The 20,862-nt window shown below is 38.1% G+C and overlaps 1 protein-coding gene across 1 annotated transcript in view; it reads right to left on the minus strand.

Moving 5' to 3' along the window:
- LOC131816702 (uncharacterized) overlaps nucleotides 1–20,862 on the minus strand; it is a 112,842-nt gene that overhangs the window by 29,490 nt on the left and 62,490 nt on the right. Inside the window, exons 26-34 of the mRNA XM_059149641.1 lie at nucleotides 20,472–20,576; nucleotides 19,897–19,950; nucleotides 16,385–16,489; nucleotides 15,776–15,829; nucleotides 14,386–14,490; nucleotides 12,900–12,953; nucleotides 4,966–5,070; nucleotides 3,673–3,726; nucleotides 429–533 (exon numbers count right to left, since the gene is read on the minus strand). Of these exons, the coding sequence (XP_059005624.1) occupies nucleotides 429–533; nucleotides 3,673–3,726; nucleotides 4,966–5,070; nucleotides 12,900–12,953; nucleotides 14,386–14,490; nucleotides 15,776–15,829; nucleotides 16,385–16,489; nucleotides 19,897–19,950; nucleotides 20,472–20,576 (741 nt within the window). The remainder of the gene's footprint in view (nucleotides 1–428; nucleotides 534–3,672; nucleotides 3,727–4,965; nucleotides 5,071–12,899; nucleotides 12,954–14,385; nucleotides 14,491–15,775; nucleotides 15,830–16,384; nucleotides 16,490–19,896; nucleotides 19,951–20,471; nucleotides 20,577–20,862) is intronic.

Consider the following 20,862-nt stretch of genomic DNA (forward strand, 5'->3'; position numbering starts at 1 on the left):
AAATCTGTCCATCTTTCCATCAAATAAAAAAATTATTTTGGGAAAGAGAACATGGTCTTGGTGACAAAAGTGTATACAGGTTGAGGGACCAAGAAGACTGATGGGAAGACAACTGTGTAGAAAAGAAAATCTCTTCTTTTTTGTGTCCCTTTTCCTGTTTTTGTTTTATCCCTTGTCTCTCACTCCCTTTCCCTTCATTTCCTTTAGGCCTCTAAGGAGTGGGAAATAGTTGCGTTAATATAACCTTCATCAGTTCAGATGGCAAAATCTCAGTGCAAGAGCTTAGTGACTCCTAGATTGATTGAATCTGTAGTCAGTGAACTTACCTTTTTAAAATTCACTTTCAAGAGACAACACTATAGAACTGCCTACAATGACCCCAGAACTCAGCTCCCCAGAAAGGCTACCCTGGCACCCATATGGCTCACCGTCAATTGGCACAGTTTGTTTCAGTTTCACAAATTCCTCCTCAGTGAGCTCAATCCCCATGTTTCCCAGAACTTCTAGCAGATCATTGACATCAATGTTTTTTCCTTTCAAAAGACAAAAACATCAGTGCTTGATAATTATGAACCTAATGATTTCCAATAATGACAAAATGATCACCTTCAACGTAGAAGTAGTGAATGGGTAAGATGAGACACATACAACTACACAGAATTACAGTGAAATCACAAAAAGAACATGCGTCCTTAATGTCATAAAGGAATACTCTTGGGGTGCCAGGTGGCTCAGTTGGTTAAGTATCGGCCTTTGGCTCAGGTCATACTTTCATGGTCATGAGATCAAAACCTGTGTCAGGCTGTGTGCTGGGCATGGAGCTGCTTGAGTCTCTCTCTCCTTTTGCGTCTGTCGCACCGCCGCAACTCACTTTCTATGCCTTCTCACTCTAAAAAAACATGAGAAACTGTGGACTCTGAGAAACACACTGAGGGTTTTGGAGGGGACAGGGGTGGGGGAGTCGGTGATCTGGGGGTGGGTACTAAGGAGGGAACAAATTGCATGGAGCACTGGGGGGGCTCTATAAACAATGAATCTTGGAACACCGGAAAAAGGTACAAAGGAAAAAAAAAGATTCTTTGCTAAAGCTTAAAAAAAAAAAAAGAAAGAAAGAAATATAGAAAAATGTTAGAAATATATCAGTGCTCTGTCACTATTGCATTAAAAAAGTGAGGGAAATTGGAAGGGGAGATGAACCATGAGAGACTATGGACTCTGAAAAACAATCTGAGGGTTTTGAAGGGGCGGGGGTGGGAGGTTGGGGGTACCAGGTGGTGGGTATTACAGAGGGCACAGATTGCATGGAGCACTGGGTGTGGTGCATAAACAATGAATTCTGTTACACTGAAAAGAAATTTTTAAAAAAGTTACTGTAAAATGAAAAAAATTTAGGAGTAAAGACAAATAGAATACATTTTTCAGTACTATTAAATATGAGTACCAAACTTGATTTAACGTTTTAAGGAATCTTTTAAGTTTTACTTTGATAAACTATGCACAAGAAATAATTTATGAATGGGTTTTGCAACTGAAGATAAAGACAACTCGTGGAATTCATAATAGAGAAAGTACAAAATACAAGTACAAAACTTCAATACAAGTTTTGAAAACTTGTACTGGTTTCTGCTAGAGCTTGACAATTCCCTTGGGCCTGGTGAATCCATGCTATGACATAGTTTATGAACACAATTTTTTTTTGGTGAATATGTAAGACAGAAAAACTATTTGTGTTGGTATTGGTATAAAAGAATATATAATTATCTTTGAAACTACCTGGCTTGGTCTCAGAGAGGACTTCAGTTAAAAATATTCTGAGGGCACCTGGGTGGCTCAGTGGGTTAAGCCCCTGCCTTCGGCTCAGGTCATGATCTTGGGGTCCTGGGATCCAGTCCCACATCAGGATCTCTGCTCAGCAGGGAGCCTGCTTCCTCCTCTCTCTCTCTCTGCCTGCCTCTCTGCCTACTTGTGATTTCTGTCAAATAAATAAATAAATAAAATCTTTAAAAAAAAATGTTCTGAAACTGAAGCAGGAGCTGAGGCTGGGTGTGCATGGAAAGGAAAATTAATCATAAAAATTGTAAATCAGGAGGCCTAGAGGCTGGAGAAAAGTAGCTAGATGGGGGAAGACAACTACAGAGAGACTGCCATTACAAGGTTCTGGCTATCATTATCCCATTTCTAAGGGGGCACTTGATGTAGTTGATAAACACACACAGCAAGATGTTATCAAGTGGGAAGCATGGTTAAATCCACATTAAATGAGAAAACAATCCTGCTGCCACTCTTCCAAAGGGACTAGGAATTCTTCTTGTGGAAGGAGACTCCCCTCCATAGGCATCAAGTGGCAGAGCTTCTAGGTCTCTCCTTCATTCTCTTTATGCTACTCTCTTCTTTTGGATCAAGCACTGGGAAGAAGGAAAGCAAAGCAAAACAAAACAAAACAAAACACAAAAACAAAAACAAAAGACCAAAACCAAAACCAAATCCTAGGCACAGCCTTTGTTGATAGCTTTTGTTTGTTTGTTTGTTTTTACTGAATCTCACTAAAAACATATTCTTTTAAGAGGAACTATTGTCCTTTTCATGTTTTGTTGTATCTACCTAGAATTGAACTTATAACTCCCAAGATAAAGTTTTGGCAAATATAAGAAAATGTGGGACCTACCTGCAAAAATTAAACAAATTTTATAATAAAACACGCATATGAAATAGAGAAACCACATTTAAAAATCAGTTTCTAGTGGAGTGGCTTGGTTAAAATGCTAAGGAAATAAATGGAACTGGAGGGAACTGTGCTACGTGAAATAAGTCAAGCAGAGGTAGACATTTTTCATATGGTTTCATTCATATGTGGAACATAAGGAATAGTGCAAAGGACCACAGGGGAAGGGAGGGAAACCTGAATGGGAAGAAATCAGAGAGGGAGACACACCGTGACAGACTCTGGACTCTGGGAACCAAACTGAGGGTTACAGAAGGGAGGGAATGGGAGGGCATAACCAGGTGATGGGTATTAAGGAGGGCACGTGTGGTGATGAGCACTGGGTACTACATGCAACTAATGAATCACTGAACACTCCATCAAAAACTAATGATGTACTATATGTTGGCCAACTGAATGTAAGAGAGAGAGAGAGAGAGAGAGAGAGAGAGAATAAATATCTTTCCTTTGCAGGCAAGGGATCTATTTCTAAAATTTTGGTTTAGGGAACACTTAACTTCTTAGAAATGTCCCTCTGTGGGATAAAAGAATGTGAAATCTTAAACTCATTGCCAAGAATGCATTTCACCGTAGTCAATTAGCAAGTTGTATAGTTTTTAGATTCAAATACTTAAATGGGCTTGAATGAGAGAAATGAAAAAAATAATTTTATCTTCTCATTAATAAGCAAGCTCATTTTTTTTACTTTATTAGTTGTCTCAACTCCTAACCAAATTCCCCCAATATTTTCCCTTTAATTTCACTATTTTGACACATATATTAGTTTTTTTCTGCAAAAAATGTTTTAAAAATTCAACATGAAGATTATTTGCTCACAGGCCACTCTATCTCAGAAGCCAGGGATGGCATGGGTAGTTAAGTGGGTTTTGACAATCACAATCAGGTATCTAGGACGTAGTATGTATGTGCCTCTTAGATTCATTTGGCTTTGAACTATGCTTCTCACTTACCATGAAGAGACTTCAAACCATCCAGCAACCTACTCTTGTAGACTTTCCCATTAGCTACAGGAAACATAAATCAGATACACAAAAGTAAGTGTTGGGGAGATTCACCAAGGCAGTGGGTCATAATTTAATGTAAGGAGGATTTATGCTTTTCATAAAATTCCAAATTTTAGAAAATTTCCAAATTACTTTCAAATTTAAAAAAATGAAATGGCCACCATTGTATCCACTCTATGCAACTGTGGGCAGCTAAGCAAGTTAATGCTGGCAATCTACCAGCTTTCATGGTTTGAAAAAAGCCTTCTGTTCTGCTCTTTCATCTAGTTAGGACCCAGGATACCTTTTACAATTCCCTTTTCTATTGAGTATCGCCTACAAAATATATTTCTTTATTTTTAAAATTTCTTTTCAGCATAACAGTATTCATTGTTTTTGCACCACACCCAGTGCTCCATGCAATCTGTGCCCTCCCTAATACCTACCACCTGGTTCCCCCAACCCCCACCCCCCCATCCCTTCAAAACCCTCAGATTGTTTTTCAGAGTCCATAGTCTCTCATCAACTCCATATTTCTTAACTCCATATTTCTTAACCCTAATACCTACCACCTGGTTCCCCCAACCCCCACCCCCCCATCCCTTCAAAACCCTCAGATTGTTTTTCAGAGTCCATAGTCTCTCATCAACTCCATATTTCTTAACCTTGATGGCAGCTTGTGAATAAAGCAGCAGCTGATTTCCAACTAAAAATCTATAATGGATAGAATTTTTCCTTAAAAATCTTCTCTTAAAATGTTCTTGTTATGAAAAATTTCAACCATGTACAAAAGTAGAATACAAACAATGAATCCTCCCATATACTCAGCTCAGTTACTGATGTTCTACCATTTGACAGACTCCTTTAAAGGTGTAACTGGATCATTATCTTTATAATTATTTAGACTATTTGATATGTAAATTTACATAAATGTATAAATTGAACCATATCATAATGGCTATACTTATTCAGTCTAGTTTTTTTTTTTTTAGTTTTTATGTGAATGCCTTTCTCTATTTCTCCTTTCTCACTCTACAATATAGCCACAAGCCCCCAGATAACTCACATTAACAGTCTAGAATATATTTTATATTAACATCAATATATGCATATATATGTAATTACATTAGTGAAATAATTTATTGTAAGTAATTGTTGAAGTATATTTTCTCTGCTGTCATTGTAGGAAGTTATAGAATTGCTCACAAAATAAGAAATGTATGTTTCCTTCAAGACCACAGTAACATTTTAAATGCTTACCATTAACTGGCAGATTCTTTACCAGCTCTCCACATTCCTTATCTGTGATGGTTACTCCCATGTTTCCCAGGACATTTCCCACATCACTGACATCAACCTCTCCTCCTTCAACATGACCAAATGGGTCTAATATCTCCCCAAACCTGTTGATACCTTTTCAGCTTCAGCCACCATAGCTGAATGAGCAAACACTCATGAAATAATGTGCTAACTGTTCATAACTGTCATCAGCTGGGGAAGAACTCTGAATAAAGTAATAGACATACTGTACATGTGATGTAAGTTAGAGGACACTGTAGGCCTAATATCCATTTATTTTTAAAGGATATTATTCCTCCCCTAATTTCTTAACAATGAGAGTATTTCACCCTTGTGAAAGTTTGCTTATTTGCTGTGTGAGTTTAAATTTGTCATTCAAAATCAAGAATAGTGACTATCCTTGGAAAATATTCCAGAAACAAAGAAATTTTCTACTAGAAACTAAGTGGTAAAATGGAGATATTGTGAAGTGTAATTCTAGGCAACTGAATGAGGATATTCAACAATATAGAAGAAAAACTGGTAGAACAAAGAAGGAAATGGGGAAATGATGGGTCTAAATAAAAATATAAACTAGTATGAAGAATTAAGACCTTAGCTTTATGGCGGAGGAGTAAAATGGCAGTGTATGAGACCTAAATTTCATCTGGTCCCAGGAATTCAGCTAGGTAGTTATCAAATCATTCTGAACACCTACAAACTCAACAGGAGATTGAAGAAAAGAATAGCAGGAATTCTATGAACAGAAAAGCAACCATGTTCTGGAAGGTAGAACGTGTGGAGAAGTGAATCTGAGGTGACATACAGGAAGATAGACCGGGGGAAGAAGCCTCCATCAGCCGGCTACCAGCAAGTGAGAGAAAAGCAGAGCACAAAATCAGAACTTTCAGAAGTTGGCCCCGTGGATGGAAGTCACTCTAGTGGCTAAGTGGGCGTGGGGAGGGGAGGGGAACCCTCGCTAGGACAGTATGGTCTCAAGACCCTTGGGGTTACAGAAAGAGCAGGGGTACTTGAGTATGGCAGAGCTCCCAGGTATCAGAGCAGGGACACACTGGCTACAGAGATGGAGCTGAGGAGTGGGCTTTCAGGTCAGGGTTGCTTGTAAACTGTGATCCCTGGCACACTTGGACCACTACTTTTCAAGGAGGGACCCCACAAATGGCATATCCAGGGAGACCTCCCCCCCTTCATCTATTGGGAAGAGCTACATGGGAGCATGATGTAGGAATATGCTGGGTTTAGAGACTCTAAAGAGGGCTGTATGCCAGAGATAGAAATTCTTGGTCACAGGCTAGATGAGCTTGGAGTGTAGCCAGAGACCAGGGAGACAGGAGTGACTGACTGCTTTTCTCTGAGGGCTCACTGAAGATGGGGGTCCCAAGTTCTTGACTGCTCTGGGGCTGGAGATTGGGAGGCCACCATTTTCATTCTCATCCTCCAAAGTTGTATTGAAAGCATTTAGGGAACAAAAGCTAAAAAGCAAACCCAGGCAGATTATTTAGCCTAGCCCTGGCAAGGGTGGTGCGATTCCACCTTGGGCAAAACTTGAGAATCACTAAAATAGGCCCCTCCTCCAGAAGATCAGCAAGAATATCCAGCCAAGACCAAGTTTACTGATCAATGAGAACTACAAACAATGGCACTAGGGGAATTCAGCACATAGAATTCATGGTCTTTTCCCCCAGAATTCATTAGACTTTCAAAGTTAAATTTTTTAAATGTTCTTTATTTTTTTCCTTTTCTTTCTTTTTCTTTTTTTTTTTTTTTTTTACTTTTTCAACTTTCCTGTTTTAACTATCATCTTATCAATACCTTTTTAAAAATGTTTTTTAATTTTGATTTTTGCAGTCATACACTAGCCCTTCATTGTATTTAACCTTATTTTTGGTATATATATATATATATATATATATATATATATATATATATATATATATATATATATTTCTTTCTTTCAAACTTTGGGATACAGTTTCTTCCAATAGACCAAAATATACCCTAAATCTATTCTATGGCTTTGTTCTAGTCTCTTGTGTAATCACATTCTCTCTCTTTTTATTTATTTATTTTTAAAATTTCCTTCTTTCTTCAACTTTTATCAATTCCTTTTTTTGAAAGTCTTTTAAAAATTTTCTTCTTTACTATCATATTTCACCCCTTCATCATATTTACCCTTATTTTTGTATATATATAAGTTTTTTGTTCTTTAGAATTTTGGGAGGCAGTTTCTCCTAACAGACCAAAACACACCCAAAAATCAGGTGTGTGGCTCTATTCTATTCAACAGCATGATCATATACATATTTTTTCTTTTCTTTCCCCTCTGGTTTTAGGACTCTTCTGATTTGTTTAGTGTATGTTTTTCTGGGGTCATTGTTACCCTTTTAGCATATGTTCTCTCATTCACTTATGCTGCTCTGGACAAAATGACAAGGTGTTAAAACTCACCTCAAAAAAAGAAAACAAGAGGCAGTACTGCCTTCCAAGGACCTAATCAATATAGATATTGGTAAGATGCTGGACCTAGAATTCAGAATGATGATTATAAAGATACTAGCTGGACTTGAAAAAAGCATGGAAGATGCTAGAGAATCCTTTTCTGGGGAAATAAAAGAACTTAAATCTACCCAAGTTGAAATCAAAAAGCTATTAATGAGGTACGATAAAAAATGGAGGCTCTTACTGCTAGGATAAATGAGGCAGAAGAGAGAATTAGTGATATAGAAGACCAAATGATGGAGAATAAAGAAGCTGAGAAAAAGAGAGATAAACAACTACCAGATAATGAGGGGAAAATTCAAGAGTTAAGTGATACCATAAGATGAAACAATATTAAAGTAACTGGGATTCCAGAAGAAGAAGAAGAGAGAGAGGGGCAGAAGGTGAATTAGAGCAAATTATAGCAGAGAACTTCCCTGTTTTGGGGAAGGAAACGAGCATCAAAATCCAGGAGGTACAGAGAACCCCCCTCAAAATCAATAAAAATAGGTCAATACGTAGTCATCTAATAGTAAAACTTAGAAGTCTCAGAAACAAAGAGAAAAAACCTGAAAGCAGCTTGGGACAAGAGGTCTGTAACCCACAATGATAGAAATATTAGACTGTCAGCAGACCTATCCAGAGACATGGCAGGCCAGAAAGGACTGGCATGATATATTCAGAGCACTAAACGTAAGAAAAATATGCAGCCAAGAATACTATATCCAGCAAGGCTGTCACTGAAAATAGGAGGAGAAATAAAGAGCTTCCATGACAAACAAAAACTAAAAGAATTTGCAAACACCAAACCAGCACTACAGGAAGTATTGAAAGGGGTCCTCTAAGCAAAGTAAGAACCTAAAAAAACACAGACCAGAAAAGAACAGAGACAACATACAGAAATGGTCACCTTACAGGCAATACAATGGCACTAAATTCTACCTTTCAATAGTTACCCTGAATGTAAATGGACTAAATGCCCTAATCAAAAGACACAGGGTACCAAAATGGATGAAAAACTAAGATCCATTGATATGCTATCTGAAAGAGACTCATTTTAGACCAAAAGACACCTCCAGATTTCAAGTGAGGGGTTGGAAAACAATTTACCATGCTAATGGACATCAAAAGAAAGCTGTGGTGGCAATCCTTATATCAGATAAATTAGATTTGAAGCCAAAGACTATAATAAGAGATGAGGAAGGACATTATATCATACTTAAAGGGTCTGTCCAGCAAGAAGATCTAATAATTTTAAATATCTATGCCCCTAACATGGGAGCAGGCAATGATATAAACCAATTAATAACAAAATCAAAGAAATACATTGACAAAAATACAATAATACTTCAACACCCCTCTCAATGAAATGGCGGATCATCTAAGCAAATGATCAACAAGGAAATACAGACTTTAAATGACACACTGGACCAGATGGACATCACAGATATATGTGAACATTCCATACCAAAGCAACAGAATACACATTTTTCTCTAGTGCACATGGAACATTCTCCAGAATAGATCACATCTTGGGTCACAAATCAGGTTTTAGCCAGTACCAAAAGATTGGGATCATTCCTTTCCCTTTATATTTTCAGACCACAGTTCCTTGAAACTAGAACTCAACCACAAGAGGAAAGTTGGAAAGAACTCAAATACATGAAGGCTAAAGAACCTTCTACTAAAGAATGAATGGATCAACCAGGAAATTAAAGAGGAATTTAAAAAATTCATGAAAACACAACTGTTCAAAATCTTTAGGATGCAACAAAGGCAGTCCTGAGAAGAAAGTTTACAGCAATACAAGCCCTTCTTAAGAACCATGAGAGACTATGGACTCTGAAAAACAACCTGAGGGGTTTGAAGGGGCATGGGGTAGGAGGTTGGGGGAGCCAGGTGGTGGGTATTATGGAGGGCACGCATTGCATGGAACACTGGGTGTGGTGCAAAAACAATGAATTCTGTTATGCTGAAAAGAAATTAAAAAAAAAAAGAAACAAGAAAAATCTCAAATACACAACCTAACCGTATACCACCAGGAGTGGAGAAAGAACAGCAAATGAAGCATAAACCCAGCAGGAGAAGAGAAATAATAAAGATGAGAGCACATATCAATGAAACAGAAGCCAAAAGAACAGTAGAACAAATTAACAAAACTAGGAGCCAGTTATTTGAAATAATTAATAAGACTGATACACCCCTGGCCAGACATATCAAAAAGAAAAGAGAAAGGATCCAAATTAATAAAACCATGAATGAAAGAAGAGAGATAACCAACATCAAAGAAATACAAATAATTATAACATATGATGGTAACTCTATGTCAACAAGTCAGGCAGTCTCAAAGAAATGGATGCATTCCCAGAAGTGTAGAAATGACCAAAACTGAACCAGGAAGAAAAGGAAACTTGAAGAGACCTGTAATCAGCAAGGAAATTGAAGCAGTCATCAAAAATCCCCAAGGAAACAAGAGCTGAGTGCCAGATGGCTTCCCAGGGAGTTTCTACCAAACATTTAAAGAAGATTTAATCCTATTCTTCTGAAACTTTTCCAAAGAATAGAACTGGAAGGAAAACGTCCAAATCCTTTTGATGAGGCCAACATTATCTGGATCCCCAAACCAGACAAAGATCCCTCCCAAAAGGAGAATAATGGGGAAGTATCCCTGATGAAAACAGATGTAAGAATTCTCACCAAAATTCTGGCCAATAGGATCCAACAGAACTTTAAAAGGATTATTTACCATGACCAATTTATTCCTGAGCTGCAAGGCTGGTCCAGCATTCAGAAATCAATGTGATACAATACATTAATAAAAGAAAGAACAAGATGGGGCGCCTGGGTGGCTCAGTGGGTTAAAGCCTCTGCCTTCAGCTCAGGTCATGGTCTCAGGGTCCTGGGATCGAGTTCTGCATCGGGCTCTCTGCTTGGCAGTGAGCCTGCTTCCTCCTCTCTCTGCCTTCCTCTCTGCCTTCCTCTCTGCCTACTTCTTATCTGTCTCTGTCAAAGGAATAAATAAAATCTTTAAAAAAAAAAAAGAACAAGAACCATATGATACTCTCAATAGATGCAGAAAAAAACATTTGACAAAGAACAGCATCCTTTCTTGATCAAAACTCTTCACAGTGTAGGGATAGAGAGTACATACCTCAATATCATAATAGTCATCTATGAAAAACCCACAGCTAATATCATTCTCAAAGGGGAAAAACTCAGAACTTTTCTGCTATGGTTAGGAACACGTCAGGGATGTCCACTATCACCACTGCTATTCAACATAGTACTAGAAGTCCCAGCTTCAGCAATCAGAAACAAAAAGAAATAAAAAGCATCCAAATTTCAAAAAAGAAGACAAATTCTCACTCTTTAAAGATGTTATGATACTTTACATAGAAAACCCAAAAGACTCTACCCCCAAACTGCTAGAACTCATACAAGAATTCAGTAATGTGGCAGTATATAAAATCAATGCACAGAAATCAGTTGCATTTCTATACACCAAAAACAAGAGAGAAGAAAGAGAAATTAAGAAGTTGATCCCATTTACAGTTGCACCCAAAACCATAAGATACCTAGGAATAAATCTAACCAGAGAGGCAAGGAATCTGTACTCAGCAAACTACAGAATACTCATGAAAGAAATTGAGAAAGACAGAAAAAATGGAAAAACAATCCATGTTCAGGGGTTGGAAGAACAAATATTGTGAAATATCCATGTTATCTAGAGTAATCTACACTTCTAATGCAATTACTACCAAAATAACATCAACTTTTTTCGAAGAAATGAAACAAATAATTCTAAAATTTGTATGGAACCAGAAAAGACCCCAAATAGCCAGAGGAATGTTGAAAAAGAAAAGCAAAGCATGTGGCATCACAATTCTGGCCTTCAAGTTCTATTACAAAGCTGTAATAATCAAGACAGTTGGTACTGGTACAAAAAGATACATAGATCAATGGAACAGAACAGGGAGCCTAGACATGGGCCCTCAACTCAATGGTCAATTAACCTTCAACAAAGCAGAAAAGACTGTCCAATGGAAAAAAGACAGTCTCTTCAACAAATGATGTTTGGAAAATTCAACAGCCACATGCAAAAGAATGAAACTGGGCCATTTACTTACACCACACACACAAAAAGACTCAAATTGGAAGAAAGACCTCAATGTAAGACAGGAATTCAGCAAAATACTTGAGGAGAACACAGGCAGAAACCTCTTCGACCTCAGCCACAGCAACTTCTTCCTAGACACATCGCCAAAGGCAAGGGAAGCAAGGGTAAAAATGAACTATTGGGACTTCATCCTGATAAAAAGCTTTTGCACAGCAAAGGAAACAGTCAAGAAAACCAAAAGATGATCAACAGAATGGAAGAAGGTATTTGCAAATGACAAAGGGCTAGTATCCAAAATCTATAAAGAACTTATCAAACTCAACACCTAAAGAACAGCAATCCAATCAAGTAATGGACAGCAGACATGAACAGACATTTCTGCAAAGAAGACATCCACATGGCCAACAAACACATGGAAAAGTTCTCAGCATCACTGGGCATCAGTGATCAAAACCACAATGAGATACCACCTCACACCAGTCAGAATGGCTAAAATTAACACATCAGGAAATGACAGGTGCTGGTGAGGATGTGGAGAAAGGGGAATTGTCCTACACTTTTGGTGGGAATGCAAGCTGGTGCAGCCACTCTGAAAAACAGTATAGAGGTTACTCAAAGAGTTGAACATAGAGCTACCCTACAACCCAGCAATACTATGTATTGACCCTAAAGATACAAAGATAGTGATCCGAAGGGTCACATGCACCTGAATGTTTATAGCAGCAATGTCCACGATAGCCAAACTATGGAAAGAGCTTAGATGTTCCCCAACAGATGAATGGATAAAGATGTGGTAGACACACATACACACACACACACACACACACACATATTCTCACACAAAATGGAATATTATGCAGCCATCAAAAATGAATCTTGCCATTCGCAACAATATGTATGGACCTACAGGATATTATGCTAAGCGAAGTAAGTCAATCAGAGTAAGACAATCATCACACGATCTCACTATATGAGGAATTTGAGAAACAAGACTGAGGATCATAGAGGAAGGGAGGGAAAAATGAAACAAGATGAAACCAGAGAGGGAGACACACCATAAAAGACTTTTGATCTCAGGAAATAAACCAAGAGTTGCTAGAGGGAAGGGGGTGAAAAGGATGGAAGTGACTGGGTGATGGACACTGGGGAGGGTATGTGCTATGGTGAATGCTGTGAATTATGTAAGAATGATGAATCACAGACCTGTGCCCCTGAAATAAATAATACCTTATATATTAATTTAAAAAATTTAAAATAACCGGAGAGAAGAAAATTAGATTTATAAAAGCTTCTAATGAACCTGTAACAGTTTCCACTGCTTCCATCAAGTTTTTGAGACCAATCTTCCCATTTGCTGTAAGAAATATCATAATTAGGATGTGGCAAAGTTATAAGAAGATAAAGGAGCTAAATGAAGAAATAGATGTCTGATCTGAGTGTCAGGCCCCAGCCATGCTCTAGTTTTCCATCGGATGTCAATTAGTAAACACAAATTCAAAGATGACATTATGCAGATTCTCCATGATGGCCAAAGTAGAGCATTACACCCCATGCATGGCACTCTTTTGAGCTCAAGGCTCTGTCCTGCTAACTGCACTGGTTACACACTGTCATTACCCAAAGCAAGATAAAGGAAGGACCACGGTGCCACAAATTTATGAATCAAAAGACCTAACTGCATAATCCATAACCTGTGTTCCTTAGATCTTCATAAAGTTTCTGGAAGATGTTTTTAAGTATATTGAAAAGATAAGGAAGATGTGGTCCATATACACTACGGAGTATTATGCCTCCATCAGAAAGGATAAATACCCAACTTTTGTAGCAACATGGATGGGACTGGAAGAGATTATGCTGAGTGAAATAAGTCAAGCAGAGAGTCAATTATCATATGGTTTCACTTGTTTGTGGAGCATAACAAATAACATGGAGGACAAGGGGAGATGGAGAGGAGAAGGGAGTTGAGGGAAATTGGAAGGGGAGGTGAACCATGAGAGACTATGAACTCTGAAAAACAATCTGAGGGTTCTGAAGGGGCATGGGGTGGGAGTTTGGGGGAACCAGGTGGTGGATATTGTAAAGTGCACAGATTGCATAGAGCACTGGGTGTGGTGCAAAAACAATGAATACTGTTACACTGAAAAAAATAAATTAATTTTTTAAAAAAAGATCGTTTCTTAAAAAAAAAAAAAAAAAAAGAATGAACAGTTCCTAGGTGGGGACGAAGCAAAACTATCTACTGCAATCAGGATTTGGGATGTTACCTGGAAATATGTGTTCTTATTTCAATGTCGATGACTGCGAAACAGTCCTCCTTTATTGATTATTTTCATGTGATTTCATTTGATTTTCTCTTCCTGAGTTGTAGCCACCTGAGGCTTTTTAGGAAAGTGCAACTTGGCCTCAAAGCATAGGGTGTACATATATATTTAGGCCATTGTTAATGAAAACAAAACAAAACAAAAACCCAGCTATCTACCAAACCTCTTATTTCCTCTCATAGTATCGAATTATAGAGGGAAGTGGATGCACAGCCAGATACTATGTTCCTACCATCACCCACCCCACCCCTCCTTGCATTTCAATGTAGTCATGTGACTAGTTGCAACAAAAGAATGGTTATGGAAATGACATGGGCCACATCTCTTTCCTTCATCCTCTTTTCCATTCCATTAATTTTATATAAACAATGAAAAGGCCCTAAGAAGGAATCCAAGAGGTAAGAACCTGGATTCCTGTATCACTGAATGGACAAGAGTCATTGCCCGTCAGCCAACAGTCCTCACCATCAGGTGGCAAATATTCTGTCAGATCTTCATGTTCCTTTTCCATGAGTTCAATTCCCAGGTTTTCCAGCACATTGTCTAGGTTATTGGCTTTAACCATTCCTCCTTAAGAAACAAACAAGAAAAAATCATGAAAAAAAAAGTATTACATGATTTGACAAGATCAGTATCTATGTAAATTTTTTATGTCACATGCATTTAATTTAACAAAAAATAAAGAGAAACGTATAACATACTTATATTAGTGAACTGGTATAAAAGGTTAGCTCAGCAAATCTTGAGATCAAGAACAACTTAGATAAAAATATTCTTGGGTTGAGGGGCCTGGCTGGCTCAGTCAGTAGACTATGTGACTCTTGATCTTGGGCTCATGAGTTCAAGCCCCATCTTGGACACTGAGCTTCCACAAAACATATTTTGAGGTGGAGGCATTATTGGTGGTGGGCTGTGATTACGTGTTTGAAGGTATTATTCACACTATCAAGTAATACTCATCTGTTCAAAGAGAGCCCAAAAGAATACCAATGGTAGGACTGTCCCCATGGGGAATTCAGAAAGAATACTGTGCATGTCTGTCCCCAAAACAAAGTTAAGGCATCCACTGAGAGGGATAGTTCAAGTTTCAGATCATCAATGTTCTGCTTTTGCAATACACAAAAAACATGCTGAAGTTTAAAATATTACAAATGTGGATTTATTTGCTCTCAGAGGGAAGAGTGTGTCATGCACAACACATTCACCACAAAATTCTGCAAGGAATGCTGCTGACTGCCATTATTCCAAGGGTCTGAGATGGCAGACCAGCCACCTGCAGGAGATTTTCTCATCCAATAATGAACAGAAAAACCTGCAACCTTTCCTCTCTGCCTTCCTACTTCCCCTTCTTCTTCTTCTTTTTTTTTTTTTTCCCCTACTTCCCCTTCTTACCTCTTTTTCCACGGACTGATAGGAAGAGGAAGTAAAAACGTATCTTGGCCACAATGCCACGCTTCTTTTCTACATTTGTTGTTGCTGCTGTTCTTGCTAACTGGGCTTTGAGTAAGAACATTTTATAGAAAATGACTTGATTCATGCAATAAATGATATTAAAGATCACTCCAAATTCCTTTGTGGTGGTGGAGTTGGGCCAATCCCCAGAAAGACTGCCTATGATATTCTCTACATTATTTGTTGTATAAAATAGATTTCAGATCCATTCAAGAGAGAATGGATTCCTTGCAGTGCTATAGTGTGGTTGATTAGGTAGAAGTACTGTGTGGTAAATGTAAGGAAATAAAAGATCTAAACGTAGGAATGTAGACAGGATTCAGAACCTGCTGGTAAAAACATCTATGTTGGTATTTGTGTTGACAGGTAGGAGACTCTCCTGATAACCATGGTTCTTAAGTACCTTTTAATAACTTCACCCCATCCAACAATCTTTTCTGATACACCTTTCCAGCAGCTATTAGAAAACATAAAAGCACAGTTAAATCTGAAGCAAAAGAACATGGACAGTTACAGCGTTATTAGGCAACTGGGCAATTCCAGTAGGAAAGTTTTCAACTCTTTGCCTGGGAAATCTGTTCCATCTTTCCATCAGAAATTATTTTGGGAAAAAGAACGTGGTCTTTGTGACAAAAATGTATACAGCTGAGCGAACAAGAAGACTGATTGGAAGACTACTCTGCAGAAAAGAAAATCCCTTCTCCTTTGTGTCCCTTTTCCTGTTTTTGTTTTTTTTCCCCTTGTCTCTCACTCCCCTCAATTTCCTTCCTTTCCCTCCCTATCCTTTAGGCCTCTCAGGAGTGGGAAATGGTAGCCTTATAACAATCTTCATCACTTCTAATGGCAAAATCTCAGTGCGAGAGCTTGGTGACTCCTAGATTGATTAAATCTGTAGTCAGTGAACTTAACCTTTTCAAAATTCACTTTCAAGGGACAACATTGTGGAACTGTGGACAACGCCCCCCAGAACTCAGCTCCCCAGAAAGGCTACCCTGGCACTCATAAGGCTCACCATCAATTGGCACAATTTTTTTCAGCTTCACAAATTCCTCCTCAGTGAGCTCGATCCCCATATTTCCAAGAACTTCTAGCAGATCATTGGCATCAATCTTTTTTCCTTTCAAAAGACAGGAACAATGATGATAAAATGATCACCTTTAACTTGGAAGTAGTGAATGGGTAAAATGAGACATACAACTACAAAGAATTACAGGGAAACCACAAACAGAACACATGTCCTTAATGTCATAAAATGAATATCCCGGGGCACCTGGGTGGTTCAGTAGGTTAAGCATCTGCCTTTGGCTCAGGTCATAGTCTCAGAGTCATGAGGTCAAGCCCCATGTCAGGACCTATGCTGGGCTTTGTGCCTGCTTCAGAATCTCTCTCTCTCATTCTCCCTCTGCCCCACTCCCCCTTGTGCTCTCTCACTCTAAAAATAAATTTAAAAAAATAAGGAAAAATACTATAGATATATCAGTACTCTGTCACTATTGTCTTAAAAATGTTTTACTGTTAAAATGAAAAAAATTTGGAGTAAAGACAGATAGAATCCATATTTCAGTACTATCAATATTGCCTTGAAAAATGACTACTGAATGATTTAACATTGTGTTAAGGAACCTTAAGCTTTACCTTGATGAAACTATGCACAAGAAATAATTTATGAAGGGATTTTGCAACTGAAAATAAAGACAACTCATGGAATTCAAAGTAGAGAAAGATTTTGAAAATAGCCTCAGTTGCCAAAATTCTTGTACTGGTTTCCAATGGAGATTGATGATTCCCTTGAGCCTGGTGAACCCATGCTGTGACATAGTTTATGAACACAGATTTTTTTTGTGTGTGAATATGTTAAGACAGAAAACTATTTATTGGTATAAAAGAATATATAATTATCTTTGAAACTACCTGGCCTGGTATCAGAGAGGACTTTATTTAAAAAATGAAACAAGATGGGATTGGGAGGGAGACAAACCATAAGTGACTCTTAATCTCACAAAACAAACTGAGGGTTGCTGGGGGGAGGGGGTTTGGGAGAAGGGGGTGGGATTATGGACATTGGGGAGGGTATGTGCTTTGGTGAGTGCTGTGAAGTGTGTAAACCTGGTGATTCACAGACCTGTACCCCTGGGGATAAAAATATATGTTTATAAAAAATAAAAAATTAAATTACAAAAAAAAAATGTTTTGAAACTGGGGCACCTGGGTGGCTCAGGGGGTTAAAGCCTCTGTCTTCAGCTCAGGTCGGGATCCCAGGGTCCTGGGATAGAGCCCCGAATCGGGCTCTCTGCTCAGCAGGGAGTCTGCTTCTTCCTCTCTCTCTGCCTTCCTCTCTGCCTACTTGTGATCTGTCTGTTAAATAAATAAATAAAATCTTTAAAAAAAATTTAAAAAATGTTCTGAAACTGAAGCAGGAACCGAGGTTGGGTGTGCATGGAAAGGAAAATTTATCATGAAAATTATAAATCAGGAGGCCTAGAGACTGGAGAAAAGTAGCTAGGTGGGGGAACAGAACTACAGAGAGATTGACAATATAAGTTCCGGGCTATCATTGTCCAATTTCTTTCTTTCCTTTTCTTTTCTTTTCTTTTCTTTTTAGATTTTATTTATTTGACAGACAGAGTTCACAAGTAGGCAGACAGGCAGGCAGAGAGAGAGAGAGAGAGGAGGAAGTAGCTCCCTGCAGAGCAGAGAGCCTGATGCGGGACTTGATCCCAGGACACTGAGATCATGACCTGAGCGGAAGGCAGAGGCTTAACCCACTGAGCCACCCAGGTGCCCCATTATCCCATTTGTAAGGGAACACTTGATGTAGTTGATAAAGACACACAGCAAGATGTTATCAAGTGGGTAGCTTGGTTAAATCTACATTAAATGAGAAAACAATCTTGCTGCCACTCTTCCAAAGGGTCCAGGAATGCCCAGAGACATTCTTCTTCTGGCAGGAGACTCCCTTCCATAGGTATCAAGTGGCAGAGCTTCTAAGTCTCTCCTTCATTCTTTTTATGTTCCTCTCTTCCTTTTGATTAAGCACTGGGAAGAGGGAAAGCAAAACAAAAACAAAAGCAAACAAATCCTAGGCACAACCTTTGTGTACAGTTTTGTTTGTTTGTGTGTTTTTTTGTCCTTTTTTTTTTTTTTTTAAAGATTTTATTTATTTATCTGTCAGAGAGAGAGAGAGAGAGCGAGAGGGAGCACAGGCAGACAGAGTGGCAGGCAGTCAAAGGGAGAAGCAGGCTCCCTCCGGAGCAAGGAACCTGATGTGGGACTGGATCCCAGGGCACTGGGATCATGACCTGAGCCGAAGGCAGCTGCTTAACCAACTGAGCCACCCAGGAGAGCCTGTTTTTTTGTCCTTTTTAAAAAATTTTTTTAAAAATTTATTTTCAGCATAACAGTATTCATTGTTTTTGCACCACACCTAGTGCTCCATGCAATCTGTGCCCTCTCCAATACCCACCACCTGGTTCCCCCAACCTCCCACCCCCCGCCCCTTCAAAACCCTCAGATTGTTTTTCAGAGTCCATAGTCTCTCATGATTCACCTCCCCTTCCAATTTCCCCCAACTCCCTTCTCCTCTCTAACTCCTCTTGTCCTCCATGCTATTTGTTATGCTCCACAAATAAGTGAAACCATATGATAACTGACTCTCCCTGCTTGACTTGTTTCACTCAGCATAATCTCTTCCAGTCCCGTCCATGTTGCTACAAAAGTTGGGTATTCATCCTTTCTGATGGAGGCATAATACTCCATAATGTATATGGACCACACCTTCCTTATCCATTTGTCCGCTGAAGGGCATCTTGGTTCTTTCCACAGTTTGGCGACCATGGCCATTGCTGCTATAAACTTTGGGGTACAGATGGCCCTTCTTTTCACTACATCTGTATCTTTGAGGTCAATACCCAGTAGTGCAATTGCAGGGTCATAGGGAAGCTCTATTTTTAATTTCTTGAGGAATCTCCATACTGTTCTCCAAAGTGGCTACACCAACTTGCATTCCCACCAACAGTGTAAGAGGGTTCCCCTTTCTCCACCTAAAAACACATCCTTTTAAGAGGAACTCTAATGAATATTTGATTCTTTTTTTGTGGTCTTTTAAAAAATTTATATTTTATTTATTTTCAGCATAACAGTATTCATATTTTTGCACCACACCCAGTGTTCCATGCAATCTGTGCCCTCTATAATTCTATCAGGAAACATTGCCCTTTCTGAAATAGAAACTATTTTTGTTTTCTTTGCTTGCTTAACTGATCCTCAGACTAGCTACCTATCACCCTTTTCATGTTTTCATGTACATAACCTAGAATTCAACTTCAACTTATACCTTCAAGATAAAGTTTTGGCAAATATAAGAAAATGTGGGACCTACCTGCAAAAATTAAACAAATTTTATAATAAAATGCCACATTTAAAATAGCAAAACAATATTTAAAAATCACTCATGGTAGCATTGATCTGTTAAACTCTATAATGAAATAATTTAAACTGTGAACTCTAAATTGTTCATTAACTCACCTATGAAAGACTTCTGATTATCCAACAATCTATTTTGAGAGAACTTCCCAGAAGCTACAATGCAAAGCACACTCTTTGTCAAATAAAATACTGTTAATGGTGAGAAAGATGGTACATATATTCCAAAATATCAGGGAGAGTTTTCATTTACTGAATAAATATGTTCTTATTTCATCCTCCAGTTAAAAAAAAAAAAGGACACCATGTGAGAACTTTCTTTGAGTATTATGCAACTCTAAGCACCTCATAGAACTCTTAACAGACTCTATACACTATTTGTTTCTTCTTTGATCTCTTGTGTCTAATTCTTCTAAAAATCTCTCCCAGATCACATTCCTTCATTTTCATTCTTGTAGTTTTGTCATTCCCTAGAGGTCATGATATTAAAACACGTGTTTTGCCCCTGATGGCCTGGGTTAAAATGAACAGAAGGGTATCCATATAACTTAAGACTTATCTTTTTAAATTACTTTAATATACATATACTTCAAGCTAAAAGAGAACTTTTAAAAAACTTCTCTCAGCATACTACCCCACTAACTCTAGAAGACAACTAGGGTATCTTTATGACTCACCATCAACTGGAAGCTTCTTCAGCAGCCTCTTATTTTCTTTATCTGTTAGCTCAACACCCAAATTGCTTACAAAATCTGGTACATGATGCACATTCATCTTTTTTCCTTTGAAAATATGAAATGTGACCATTCAAGAATTTTAGAGATTAGTTATTTCAAATAATAATTTCATAATGTGAAACATATTTCAACCTAATTCTTGGAATTTCAAGGATATAATAAGATATACACATCTTCACAGAATTGAGAAGGATCATATATCAAATTTATGTAAAGATACTGAAAAGTATGATTTCCAAATCTGACAAGGAGTCAAAGCAGAAGAGAATAAATTTTATCTGAATAATTATCTGGTTAATGAAGATATCAGTATCAATTCATTTATACATCT

Source organism: Mustela lutreola, chromosome 15 (genome assembly GCF_030435805.1).
Source record: "Mustela lutreola isolate mMusLut2 chromosome 15, mMusLut2.pri, whole genome shotgun sequence".
In the NCBI taxonomy this organism is placed as follows: Eukaryota; Metazoa; Chordata; class Mammalia; order Carnivora; family Mustelidae; genus Mustela; species Mustela lutreola.